At 42.8% G+C, this 14,803-nt stretch overlaps 1 protein-coding gene across 1 annotated transcript; it reads right to left on the bottom strand.

Moving 5' to 3' along the window:
- Positions 1 to 68: 68 nt before the first annotated feature.
- LOC131287275 (protein SEC13 homolog) lies at positions 69 to 1,152 on the bottom strand. Its single transcript, XM_058316310.1, has one exon. It carries the CDS (start codon positions 1,109 to 1,111, stop codon positions 131 to 133), a length of 981 nt encoding a protein of 326 aa, XP_058172293.1. The 5' UTR covers positions 1,112 to 1,152; the 3' UTR covers positions 69 to 130.
- Between the last annotated feature and the right edge of the window lie 13,651 nt (positions 1,153 to 14,803).

Below are 14,803 nucleotides of genomic sequence, written 5' to 3'. Positions count from 1 at the left end.
AAGGCATACAATGGCAAAGAAATGTGTGAGAAGTTATATTTTAAAAGTATTTTATTGAATATATAATGGAATACAATGCAACCGATTCGTTTTAGTTTACCTATAAATTTCGAGTCCAAACCAAGCTCATCTAAAGTGTCCTCTGTTCCGGTATGAAATTGTTTTGAACCGGTGCCGCCCCACCCGTCGCAGATGCACTGTTCGTGTCTTCGCTGATACATGTCCATTGCGCCTCATTGGTTTCCTTCCACAGGCTCACCTTGTTGTCCCCACCGGACACACCGAGAATGTTACCGGTGAGCGACCAGCTGACATTCCATACGACGTCGTCAAAGTTGTTCAATACCGTCGGCTGCCAGCTTACTAGATCGTCGCTCGTCCAAATCACCACCCGGCGGTCCTGGGAGCAGCTTGCAATCTGATGTCGCGGCATGCCGACACTTGGAGCCCACGCCACGTCCCGCACCCAGTCCGAGTGCAACTCTAGTCGCTTTTCCTCCTCCCACCGGTCACCTTCTTCCTTCCAGATCTTCACCGCATTATCGCAGCCACCCGAAACGAGCCGCTTGACGGCTAGGTTCGTTTTGTTCGGGCGCTGATCGAACGCCGGTTCCGGAACGGTTGCCGGGCACCAGCTGACCGTATTGCAGCCGATGGTGTGCGCGTTCGGGATCTTCTTGCAATCCCACGTGCCGGATTCCACGTTGGCCGTCAAGATCGAGATGGACCCGTCGGAGCTACCACAGGCCAGCACCAGCCCGTACTCGGCCGGAGCCCACGCAACCGAGTTGACGGAGGAATCGTGATTGCTGTACTCGTACCACTTCGTCCAGTCGCCCGGCCCGGCTTCCTTCCACACTATCACTTTGCGATCGTAGGAGCAGGACGCCAGTACGTTTCCATAACGGGGATGGCCCCAGGCCACCTGCCAAACTGGCCCACCGTGGCCCTTCAGATCAGCGGCAAGTGTTTGGGCACCGTTTTTGATGTCGAAGATTTTCACCGAGTTATCCGACGAACAGGTGGCGAGCCGCAGGCCGTAGTAATCCACGTCCGCACAGTGGATCATGTCCTCGTGTCCGGTATCGATGGTGTTTAGCACTGATACCATTTTTGTGGTGCGAGAAATCGAGTTAATAAATGCAAAATAAAACCTCCGCACGATAACTACTGAGTTTCCAACTTTTCGTCAGTGTTGTTTGACGTGGAGAAAAACTAGTGTTGGCAGAATCGGGATTCGGAAGATTCAAAGATTCGATCCCTAGAGGGATACCAAAGATTCGAATCCCATTTGATGGATTCTATAGATTTGGATCCCATCTGACAGATTCTAAAGATTTGATTCGATGATTCGAATCAGATTTGATTGTTCTGGGTCTCCATTTGTTTCGATTCTGACTTGTTCCTAAACTGTTTGAATCGACTCACAAATATTTTGAGTCGAATTAGTCACATAACTAGTCGATCTAGAGACAATGTTATTGATTAAAGTTTACTCAAATCGAGCGCTAGGTAGAATGGTTTATTGCACATAGATTGAGTTTTTTGCGCGATTTGCAAGTTAGGCTCTAGAAAAATTCCTGGAACCTATTTTTGACAAAGAAATACAGTAGAATGTCCATTATCCGAGTTGTTCTACCCAACCAAACCCATTTAGCCCGCGGAGTGACAATGGTTCAGATCAGGACCAGACCATTATTACCGGATTTTGAATAAGGCTGGTGTCAGTGCTTTACCGCGTCAGGTTTTGACAGGCGAAAATGTATGGGATTTGACAGCTGCAAGCTTCGCACGGATCGGATGGACGCATCCGATTTTATCTGTCAACAAAGTTGGACTTTATAAACTCGGAGTTGTGGTTTTCATCTAAGAAAAATAATAAAATTCATTTAATCGTCTTAGAATTTGAAAAATTACAGAGAAATTGGCGGACCTATCGTTCGACAAAACATCATGTGACAAAGCACTGACACCAGCCTAAAACTATCACACAAAATTGATAATCTTCTTAAGACAAGTCTTAACATGTACACTATAACACTGCAGTGTTATATACAAAAATAACTGTGCCCGATTTTAAATCCTCGAAGCGAAGAACATCGTTTCCTTACGAGAATAGATTTTCATGATCAACAGAACTACTAACACGTGTGGCACGTTTTTATTTCGGAAAAGCGAGTTGTGATTTGATGGGGATTCAGATTTGGATAAACAATTTCCAGACCAACATTGTTTTCTTTATATAATGATTTGGTTAACACCGTCAGCTATCAATGATTGATAGTGTGGTGAAGCCCGCCAGTGCTGCTTAAGGGACCTGATCTTGTTCCTTCCATACAACGGTTCCAAGCAATCACCTCGAAAGGTAAATCGCCGAGTCCCCCAAGGTTAACGATGCACCACTTTCCGGAGTGTAAGAGGGTGTTTCTGCTCTGTTTGTAGTTCACACCGCCAATTACCATTGGTTGAGAATGTGGTGCCACTATCAGAGCCCCGCTACACGACCCGAAAACTCAAAAACTGTTGACATATGTATGTTGGCATGAATGTACTGTTCATAGAAGCGTCAAATGACAGGAGAAATGTCAAACCGCGATGGTGACAAGGGTGAACCTCTATATGTATGAACTTTGACCATCTGAATAAAAGCACGGCGAACGCTCGGCTCAGTGTCAGTCGTTTGTGTATCAGCCATAAAAGATAACACGCTGGTGTATTTCGTTCAAAGTTCAACAGGTTATGGGCCCAGGTGAAATGGCGGATACGCAACGGTTTATGGTGCCTAAGTTGACCAATCAAAACTACCAAACGTGGAAGTTTAAAATGCAAATGCTCCTCGAGCGTGATGAGCTTTGGTGCACAATTGGCGAAGCAAAGCCGGAACCAGAGACACCGGTATGGAAGCAGAAAGATTCGAGAGCACGTGCAACGATTGGGCTGTGTGTCGACGATAGCCAAGTTGGGCTAGTGCGTGACGCAACGTCTGCAAAAGACGCATGGGATGCCATAAAAGGGTACCATGAAGCGGGATCAGAAGTGTACCTGCTAAAGCGGCTGACGCGCTTAGAATTAGCAGAAGGCGGGGACATAGAGAATCATCTACAAACGTTCTCTAACTTGGTCCAACAAATCGCTGATTTAGGAGAGCCAATACCCAGAAAATGGCAAATAGCGATGTTGCTATGTTCGTTACCGGAATCATACGATCCGTTAACTACCGCATTGGAACAGATTTCCACCAATAATTTAACCCTAGAGTTGGTGAAGAGCAAACTTCTAGCCGAAGGAGAAAAACGACGTGAACGTTCGGGAACAAGTTCGGCAGAAGGCAAAGTGTTTCAAGTGACGACGAAGAACAAAGTGAACAGGAACAAACCAAGTGTAGTGTGCTTTCATTGTGGCAAAGCCGGCCACATGAAAAGAAACTGTCGTTTGCTTAACAGAACAATGCAGGAAGCAAAACACAATTCCGCGAAAGTGACGGTGAGTGACGAAGGACCGGTGGCTTGGACTGCAAGCAAAGGCCTACCAGGAAACTGGTATATAGACAGTGGTGCGTCGCGGCATATGACGAATGATCCAACGTTCTTTGAAATTAAAGTGAATTGTGCGGAAAGTAGTGTCACACTGGCCGATGGAAGCAAGGCGAAAATTGAAGGTGTTGGGTCAGGAACCCTAGTATGCGTGACAAAAGATGGCGAACAATTGGCCATAAAAGTTAGCGATGTACTTTATGTGCCCACACTGGAAAGTGGCTTAATATCGGTGAGCTGCCTGGTGAAGAAGGGCATGCGAGTAATTTTCGAAGAAAATCATTGTCTTATCGAACAAGGAAGGCGAGTTATAGCTGTGGCAAATAAACTCGGAAGTCTTTATCACCTGTGTATCATCGGCGAAAATGCGTTGGTGAGTAGAACATCACCAAATCATTGTCTACATTTATGGCATAGACGGCTTGGTCATCGAGACCCACAAGTAATAAAGACATTATTCGGCGATAAGGCGAAGTTGGAAGAACTGAACATGACAAATGTCTGCACGAGTTGTATAGAAGGGAAGATGGCCCGATCCCCATTCAGAAGAACAAACAAAAGAAGTGAAAACAAGCTGGACATTGTTCACACGGACGTGTGTGGTCCGTTTCCTCACACACCGAGTGGTCACCGTTACTTCATCACATTTATAGATGATCATTCGAGAATGGCGTTCGTTTACCTTATGCGACAGAAGTCAGATGCTAGTGAAATTATTCAGAATTTCGTGGCCTTCTGCAAGACACAATTCGGGAAAACACCCAAGGCCATACGATCAGACAATGGTGGTGAGTACACCGGAAAGGCGCTGCAAAAGTTCTTCAAAGAGCAAGGTATTATGAGTCAACTAACAGTGCCATACTCGCCTCAGCAAAATGGCGTCGCTGAGAGGAAAAACAGATCACTTCAAGAAATGGCATTGTGTATGTTACAAGATGCACGTTTAGAAAGCAAATATTGGGGAGAAGCAGTACTTACTGCAGCATATACCCAGAATCGACTACCATCGAAAATAATCGGAATGTCATCTTTTGAAAAATGGTTCGGTAGAAAGCCATCCTACAACCATTTCAAAGTGTTTGGATGCGAAGCATGGGTTCAAATACCTAAAGAAAAGCGTGGAAAAATGGAACCCAAGGCAAAGCAACTAAGATTCGTCGGATATTCCATCCAAGAAAAGGCATACAGGCTTGTAGATACTAGCACGGACCGCATTGTGATTAGTCGTGACGTCGTATTCAACGAAGCATCGTGCGAGCAAGGTGATAGTGTTGATGTTGATGAAATTATACTCGACGTTGATCCTGATCGATACAAACATGATGATGTCGATGAAGAAAGCAACCCGATCAACGTGCAGGAGGAGAATTTTGATACAGCGGAAGAAAACGAGCATTACTCATCGGGCTCAGAAGACCTAGACCAGCCGGTTGCCGATCCATTAACACAGCGATCGACAAGAGGTAAACCACCAGCTAAATTTACCGACTATTTTTTAGGTTTGGTAAGAACAAGTGTGGATGAACCAGCGTCGTACAACGAAGCCATAACATCCGTGGAAAAGGACAGGTGGATGGAGGCTATCGAAGATGAGTTCCGATCCCTGGAAGCCAACAACACGTGGGAGCTAACGTATCCACCCGAGAACAGCAACATTATCGGATGTAAATGGGTTTTTAAGAAAAAGTTGGACGCGAATGGAAATGTTGATCGATATAAGGCAAGACTTGTAGCGCAAGGTTTCGGGCAAAGGAAAGGATTTGATTACGAAGAAGTTACTGCACCTGTAGCAAATCAGTGCACATTAAGACTCTTGTTGACAATAGCAGGGCACAAGAAGTTTTACGTTAAACATCTAGACGTCAAGACTGCGTATTTGTACGGTGTGTTAGATGAAACCATTTATATGCGACAACCACAGGGATACTCAAAGAAAGGCAAGGAAGGTTTAGTGTGTCGCCTGAACAAGAGCATGTATGGACTAAAACAGGCCGCAAGGGTCTGGTACCAAACAATATTGGGAATACTTGAACAGAACGGATTCAAACAATGTAAAGCGGACACATGTCTCTTCAAGATGGAACGTAAGCATGATATACTATATTTGTTAATATATGTAGACGACATGATCATTGCAGGAAGTAGTGAAGAATTAATCGAGAGCGTGGTTAAAATTATCAGTAAAACACTACAAGTCTCATCCTTAGGAGACATAAATTGGTTTCTGGGGATGCGAGTGATAAAAAATAAGGACGGATTTTATAGCTTGATACAAGATAGTTTCATACGAACAGTTGCAAAACGTTTCGGTTTGGATCAAGCAAAGGTTTCCAAGTACCCTATGGATCCAGATCATTTCAATAATAGGCTGAAGAGTGAGGGTATGAAAAACAATGATGATTACCAAAGGCTTGTAGGAAGTCTACTTTATTTAGCAACACACACACGCCCGGATATAGCAGTAGCTACAAACATATTAAGCAGATATGTAAGCAACCCTACAGAATCCGATTGGTTGGAAGCGAAAAGAGTAGTGCGTTATTTACTATTTACAATCGACAATGCGTTGAAATTAGGAAGCCAGAATGAAAAACTTGTGCTTGTAGGATATAGCGACGCTGACTGGGCTGGAGATACCAGTGACAGGAAATCTTGTAGCGGATACCTATACCGCTTAGGAGGAGGCACAGTCAGTTGGTCGAGTAGAAAACAGACTTGCGTTTCGATGTCTACAATGGAAGCCGAATACGTAGCTCTATCTGAGGCAGGACAGCAAGCGGTTTGGTTGCGTAGGCTATTGGAGGAAATGGATGTAAAACAAAGAGAAGCAACCATTATTAACGAAGATAATCGTGCGTGCATTGAATTTACTTTGTCAGGTCATGAAAAGAGAAAGTCAAAGCACATAGATATGAAATATCATTATACTAGAGATCTTTGTAACACGAAAGTTATCGAATTAAAGTATTGTGCTTCTGAAGCAATGCTAGCCGACATATTAACCAAACCACTAGGGGCACAAAAGATTAAAGAACTCTCGATAGGACTCGGTATTAGCAAGTTAGTAACGGAATGAACATTAGATTCATGAGGAGGAGTGTTGACATATGTATGTTGGCATGAATGTACTGTTCATAGAAGCGTCAAATGACAGGAGAAATGTCAAACCGCGATGGTGACAAGGGTGAACCTCTATATGTATGAACTTTGACCATCTGAATAAAAGCACGGCGAACGCTCGGCTCAGTGTCAGTCGTTTGTGTATCAGCCATAAAAGATAACACGCTGGTGTATTTCGTTCAAAGTTCAACAAAAACTTCTCGGCGAGAAGAGGGGAACAACCGAGAAGTTTACGTCAAAAACTTTTCAGCTCCGTGAGCTGAAAACTGCACCCGAGAAGTTTTTGGCAGCTAACCGAAAACTCAAATGCGTCAGAAGAAGAAGACGAAAAAGAAATAAATGTAAACATAACAAATCTCAAAAACAAAATAAACGAACATATGGTGATAAATTTACGTGTTTCTTTTGTAGTTACGGTTAGTTAATATTTTGTTATTTTATAGCTAGAATATCAATTATAAATTCACTATAGATCAGGGGTTCGCAAAGTCCGGCCCACCAACTGATTCCAAAATATAAAAGTTTCAAAAAGTTTAATGATAAAGATTAAAATATTTTATTTTACCACTTTTTATGTAACTTGAGAACATCAAAATCTTCCTTCTTCATGCGAAGAAAGTTAATTATAGTTTCATTTGCTTGCTCTGCTACAGTATTGTCCAGCAAACGGTTGCCATCTTCTTGCCTCCGCACAATACGCCTGTTGCGTTGTTGCAAGTTTTGTTGACATATGTATGTTGGCATGAATGTACTGTTCATAGAAGTGTCAAATGACAGGAGAAATGTCAAACCGCGATGGTGACAAGGGTGCACCTCTATATGTATGAACTTTGACCATCTGAATAAAAGCACGGCGAACGCTCGGCTCAGTGTCAGTCGTTTGTGTATCAGCCATAAAGGATAACACGCTGGTGTATTTCGTTCAAAGTTCAACAGGTTATGGGCCCAGGTGAAATGGCGGATACGCAACGGTTTATGGTGCCTAAGTTGACCAATCAAAACTACCAAACGTGGAAGTTTAAAATGCAAATGCTCCTCGAGCGTGATGAGCTTTGGTGCACAATTGGCGAAGCAAAGCCGGAACCAGAGACGCCGGTATGGAAGCAGAAAGATTCGAGAGCACGTGCAACGATTGGGCTGTGTGTCGACGATAGCCAAGTTGGGCTAGTGCGTGACGCAACGTCTGCAAAAGACGCGTGGGATGCCATAAAAGGGTACCATGAAGCGGGATCAGAAGTGTACCTGCTAAAGCGGCTGACGCGCTTAGAATTAGCAGAAGGCGGGGACATAGAGAATCATTTACAAACGTTCTCTAACTTGGTCCAACAAATCGCTGATTTAGGAGAGCCAATACCCAGAAAATGGCAAATAGCGATGTTGCTATGTTCGTTACCGGAATCATACGATCCGTTAACTACCGCATTGGAACAGATTTCCACCAATAATTTATCCCTAGAGTTGGTGAAGAGCAAACTTCTAGCCGAAGGAGAAAAACGACGTGAACGTTCGGGAATAAGTTCGGCAGAAGGCAAAGTGTTTCAAGTGACGACGAAGAACAAAGTGAATAGGAACAAACCAAGTGTAGTGTGCTTTCATTGTGGCAAAGCCGGCCACATGAAAAGAAACTGTCGTTTGCTTAACAGAACAATGCAGGAAGCAAAACACAATTCCGCGAAAGTGACGGTGAGTGACGAAGGACCAGTGGCTTGGACTGCAAGCAAAGGCCTACCAGGAAACTGGTATATAGACAGTGGTGCGTCGCGGCATATGACGAATGATCCAACGTTCTTTGAAATTAAAGTGAATTGTGCGGAAAGTAGTGTCACACTGGCCGATGGAAGCAAGGCGAAAATTGAAGGTGTTGGATCAGGAACCCTAGTATGCGTGACAAAAGATGGCGAACAATTGGCCATAAAAGTTAGCGATGTACTTTATGTGCCCACACTGGAAAGTGGCTTAATATCGGTGAGCTGCCTAGTGAAGAAGGGCATGCGAGTAATTTTCGAAGAAAATCGTTGTCTTATTGAACAAGGAAGGCGAGTTATAGCTGTGGCAACAAAACTCGGAAGTCTTTATCACCTGTGTATCATCGGCGAAAATGCGTTGGTGAGTAGAACATCACCAAATCATTGTCTACATTTATGGCATAGACGGCTTGGTCATCGAGACCCACAAGTAATAAAGACATTATTCGGCGATAAGGCGAAGTTGGAAGAACTGAACATGACAAATGTCTGCACGAGTTGTATAGAAGGGAAGATGGCCCGATCCCCATTCAGAAGAACAAACAAAAGAAGTGAAAACAAGTTGGACATTGTTCACACGGACGTGTGTGGTCCGTTTCCTCACACACCGAGTGGTCACCGTTACTTCATCACATTTATAGATGATCATTCGAGAATGGCGTTCGTTTACCTTATGCGACAGAAGTCAGATGCTAGTGAAATTATTCAGAATTTCGTGGCCTTCTGCAAGACACAATTCGGGAAAACACCCAAGGCCATACGATCAGACAATGGTGGTGAGTACACCGGAAAGGTGCTGCAAAAGTTCTTCAAAGAGCAAGGTATTATGAGTCAACTAACAGTGCCATACTCGCCTCAGCAAAATGGCGTCGCTGAGAGGAAAAACAGATCACTTCAAGAAATGGCATTGTGTATGTTACAAGATGCACGTTTAGAAAGTAAATATTGGGGAGAAGCAGTACTTACTGCAGCATATACCCAGAATCGACTACCATCGAAAATAATCGGAATGTCACCTTTTGAAAAATGGTTCGGTAGAAAGCCATCCTACAACCATTTCAAAGTGTTTGGATGCGAAGCATGGGTTCAAATACCTAAAGAAAAGCGTGGAAAAATGGAACCCAAGGCAAAGCAACTAAGATTCGTCGGATATTCCATCCAAGAAAAGGCATACAGGCTTGTAGATACTAGCACGGACCGCATTGTGATTAGTCGTGACGTCGTATTCAACGAAGCATCGTGCGAGCAAGGTGATAGTGTTGATGTTGATGAAATTATACTCGACGTTGATCCTGATCGATACAAACATGATGATGTCGATGAAGAAAGCAACCCGATCAACGTGCAGGAGGAGAATTTTGATACAGCGGAAGAAAACGAGCATTACTCATCAGGCTCAGAAGACCTAGACCAGCCGGTTGCCGATCCATTAACACAGCGATCGACAAGAGGTAAACCACCAGCTAAATTTACCGACTATTTTTTAGGTTTGGTAAGAACAAGTGTGGATGAGCCAGCGTCGTACAACGAAGCCATAACATCCGTGGAAAAGGACAGGTGGATGGAGGCTATCGAAGATGAGTTCCGATCCCTAGAAGCCAACAACACGTGGGAGCTAACGTATCCACCCGAGAACAGCAACATTATCGGATGTAAATGGGTTTTTTAAGAAAAAATTGGACGCGAATGGAAATGTTGATCGATATAAGGCAAGACTTGTAGCGCAAGGCTTCGGGCAAAGGAAAGGATTTGATTACGAAGAAGTTACTGCACCTGTAGCAAATCAGTGCACATTAAGACTCTTGTAGACAATAGCAGGACAGCAAGCGGTTTGGTTGCGTAGGCTATTGGAGGAAATGGATGTAAAACAAAGAGAAGCAACCATTATTAACGAAGATAATCGTGCGTGCATTGAATTTACTTTGTCAGGTCATGAAAAGAGAAAGTCAAAGCACATAGATATGAAATATCATTATACTCAAGATCTTTGTAACACGAAAGTTATCGAATTAAAGTATTGTGCTTCTGAAGCAATGCTAGCCGACATATTAACCAAACCACTAGGAGCACAAAAGATTAAAGAACTCTCGATAGGACTCGGTATTAGCAAGTTAGTAACGGAATGAACATTAGATTCATGAGGAGGAGTGTTGACATATGTATGTTGGCATGAATGTACTGTTCATAGAAGTGTCAAATGACAGGAGAAATGTCAAACCGCGATGGTGACAAGGGTGCACCTCTATATGTATGAACTTTGACCATCTGAATAAAAGCACGGCGAACGCTCGGCTCAGTGTCAGTCGTTTGTGTATCAGCCATAAAGGATAACACGCTGGTGTATTTCGTTCAAAGTTCAACAAGTTTTGGGTACTCAACTCGATGACCCGCGATAGGGTAGTTAGCCACACTTCAACAGATTATCCATCTTTTACTTTTTGTGTGAATTGAAATAAGATCTTGTTTGCTTTGAAGGAAGATTTTTGAGTTAACTGAAAAATCAAAAACAAAAACCTCGTTGCGCCGCAAAGTTTTTGAGTTTGCGGCTCGTGTAGCGTGGCTCACAGAATTGGTACCACAAAACGCGGCTACACGAACCGAAAAGATTTTGACGTAAACTTATACGGTTTTTGAGTTCTCGGTTGGAGTTTTCGGTTCGTGTAGCGGCCCGGTCAAGAACAGAAAGGGACCCAACTACAGCGAGATATGTAGATTCTGCTAGTTCTTTTCGTACAACCATGACCACCAATTGTCCTCATTTACGCGCGCGTGTCTCAAAACTATGTAGACTCATTCATTCTATTTAGTTAAATAAGGTAATAAAAATGAAAAGTCCCTGTTCTTTTTTTTTACTCATCATCATCATAATCGAAGACCATGATGAAAAATGCAATACTACGGGCTCAAAAACTACAACATTTACTAAATACATTGCAAGCACAGCGTCAGACAACCCGCTTCACGTATACGGCGCATAGGCGTTTGAACTCCCTAAGATTTCGCGCTTGTTTAATCTCTCTCGGCATCCTGTTGCACCATTGTACTCCTTTGAAAAACAACGAATTTCGGGCGTTTCCAGACAGTTAGCCCGGAAGTCTTGGCTCATCGGCATTACGAGTGTGATACCGATGGACGTCAGTCCCAACTACTATCCTTTCCTCTAAATACGTTGGTAGGGGAAGGTGGGGCAAGACGCGCCGGTGGGGCAAGATGCCCCGGCCTGTTTTACGCTGAATTAAGCCATTTAAAAATAATTTAAGTAATAGAATATGTTCATCAACGTATCTACTACAGCCTATGTAAATTTCACTGCACGAAATAACCATTTCAAAAAGAAAACGAGAAAAAACCAAATTGACTCTAAATGATCTAATATTTTGTCACTTTTATGTAAGGTATGGCATGCTTTGATATTATATTTTTTAAACATCGAGGCCTTCTTTTACTACCTGATAATGGTATTTAACGAATACCGAAGAGAAACTGTTTTAAAATTCTCAAAATTTTGAATAAATTACATAAAACGGACGATCCTCAGAGTGGGGCAAGATGCGCCGGCCTAGGTGGGGCAAGACGCCCTAGCATTCCAAATGTAAACAATGGGGCAGGACGCACCATCAAAACAAGAGCAAGTCGCACGGTGCCTCCATTATCACCGCATTGTTGATTTAAATAAGTCTAATATTAAACATGCCATGTGAGTTTCATAAGAAACGAATAGTTTTTAGTTCTTCATATGAAATTTGTGTTAATTTTTTATGATGTTCAACTGTGTTTTCAAACCACAGATCATCTGGATTACAAAGCGTCAAATTTTGACTCTGTCAGATGTGCTACCTGCAAGGTTGATGTAATTGTAAAGGTTGTACTAAGGCGGTTTGTATAAAAGGCCAAAAACAGATCCGTGAAAATATTCAATAATTGTTCGGAATTCAGCAACGAATTTATACCCAAACTGTCTTTTGAATGGTACACCACAAAATTCAATCCAATGTGGGTTACATGGGCTCAGTATCGGACTGTTTACTAGTGCCTCTGCATAGACTATCCTTTCAACAAGCAACCTTGCCATCTCCTGTCTGTTTTAGGCCATCTTGCCCCATGTTTACGTAGTGGCGCGTCCTGCCCCACCGGTTGGGCCATCTTGCCCCACTATTGTCAACGGAGCTAAAAATTGAAAGGCCCTTCGAAAATCTTATTTAATATGAAATTGATTAGTTTGATATAGTGTTTGATATTTTCCATACATAAACAAGATGTTTATTTATCTTACTATGAAAATTAGAGACTTTTTAATGAAAGGAATGGAAGAAAATAATGTTTTTCGCTTAAGGGGCGCGTCCTGCCCCACCTTACCTTACTAGGCCTTTCAAAATTTTTGCACAGCACAAAGACTACAGTTCCAAAGGACCACTATCCGCTGCTTGGACTGTTCCGACTGTTTCTGGGATTGGGATTCGGATTTGGGGATTTGGTTTACCCACCACTACGAACGAAACTGCGCGCCAAACAGACATCAACAAGCTTCAAAAACCTTGGTCACAACTGTAAATACAGGGTCCGCAGTCATACAATGGCAGGCCCCAACCGGTACAGGGATTCATGAACGTGCTAGGGGGATTGCCTGTACCGGTAGAGGGATATCCGCGGGCATATAATTGCAAACCGCGGTGGCTGAGGGGAATCAAGCTGGCGTATTGTTGCGATTGTCAACCGGTCGCAAAATAGTAGGTATCTGGCAACCGTGCATGATTCAAATGTGTCGCACAAATGACCGTTAGATGGCGTGCTAAACAACTAATCGAACACGTTGAAAGGAAATATCAAATTTAGTTTTTGATATAATATTTTTTCCGTAAATACTAAATACGAAATTTCATTTGAACGTAGTTTTTCGTCGTTTTTACTTGAAATCTAACGGTTACTCATGCGATACATTTGAGTGTGCGGTGCACAGCACCGCTCATGCACGGTTGCCAGATACCTACTATTTTGCGACCGGTTGACAATCGCAACAATACGCCAGCTTGATTCCCCTCAGCCACCGCGGTTTGCAATTATATGCCCGCGGATATCCCTCTACCGGTACAGGCAATCCCCCTAGCACGTTCATGAATCCCTGTACCGGTTGGGGCCTGCCATTGTATGGCTGCGGACCCTGTAATGGCTAAAGCAACTAATTTCTCAATAACTTTTTAGTGGTTGGGCCAATTTTTGCGCCAGACCCCTCAAATGAAAGGTCTTTGAAAGACACATAATTCTCTGTAGCAAAGACTCTTCCGTGATTCTTAGTTTATGAAATTCGGAGGCGTAGGTGCAGAAACCTTGGTTGGTATTTTCTACTGAAATAACAAATTTGTTAATAACTTTACAACTGCTGAAGCGATTTGTACATGTGACCCCTTAAATGAAAGGTCTGCTCAAGACACACAACTTTGCGTAACAATAGATCATTCTATATTTTTTAGTTTTTGAGAAAGTTTATTTTTTGAAAAGCTTCGGAAATCTACCGGTTCGACCGGAACAAGGTAGTCAATACTTCGAATAGCCATTTAGGCAAAAAATTGCCAATTTGTTAATAACTTTCCCGATTGCGAATCTCTCTCTCGAAGAGAGATTTTGCGATTTTGCGAGAGAATTTTCAATTCTCTTTTCTCTCTCAAATTGGCGCATAGTGGTGGGAAGTTTCCTCGGAACTGAAATGAAACAGCTCCCTCTGGGAGCGGATAGCGATAGCGATCCAGATGGTCCTGGGGACCATTCACAAGCTCGATTTAGCCTTTGGATCAATTCAACCATTGATTGTACAATTGTTAAAGTAACAAATAATATGAAAAATCGGTAAATTTGATAGGCACGCAGGATATGACGAATTGGGACTCGGATTCGAAGATCCGGATCCCAGAATGGATTTGCATCGAAAGATTCTGGGATCACAGGGATTCAGTTTCCCCACCACTAAGAAAAACACTGCACTGACAGTGCTGTCAGTGAGCGTTTATGATGAAATTGACAGCAGAGTGGCTATGTCCCGCGGACTCGCGTGGAGGACATACCCGGCTTTTTTATGCTGGCAGTTTCAAGTTTGAGTGTTTAAAATAAATAAAATTGTGAAATGTATCAATCAATTTGAAATCTTAACAGGTCCGATCAGAATACATGGACAATCTTGAGGCTTTTATCACATTTGAAAGGGAAAACAGAGTTTAACATAAATACAGTACAACTTGAGCCATGTGTAGCATGCACAGCTAGCAAAACATTTAAAAAATATTTAAAGATTGTTTCAGCTTACTTTAACATATTCAAATTATTTGATTCGATTATCACATTTTTAAGTCTGGGATCAAGAATAATGAAGCTAATAATGCTTTCCCCTGCAGTAATTTGTGTACTTTCGTTGAA

The sequence above is a fragment of the Anopheles ziemanni genome, chromosome 3, assembly GCF_943734765.1.
Source record: "Anopheles ziemanni chromosome 3, idAnoZiCoDA_A2_x.2, whole genome shotgun sequence".
Lineage (NCBI taxonomy): Eukaryota > Metazoa > Arthropoda > Insecta > Diptera > Culicidae > Anopheles > Anopheles ziemanni.
The sequence above is the reverse complement of the archived record's forward strand: the minus strand, read 5'-3'. Positions and strand labels throughout refer to the sequence as shown.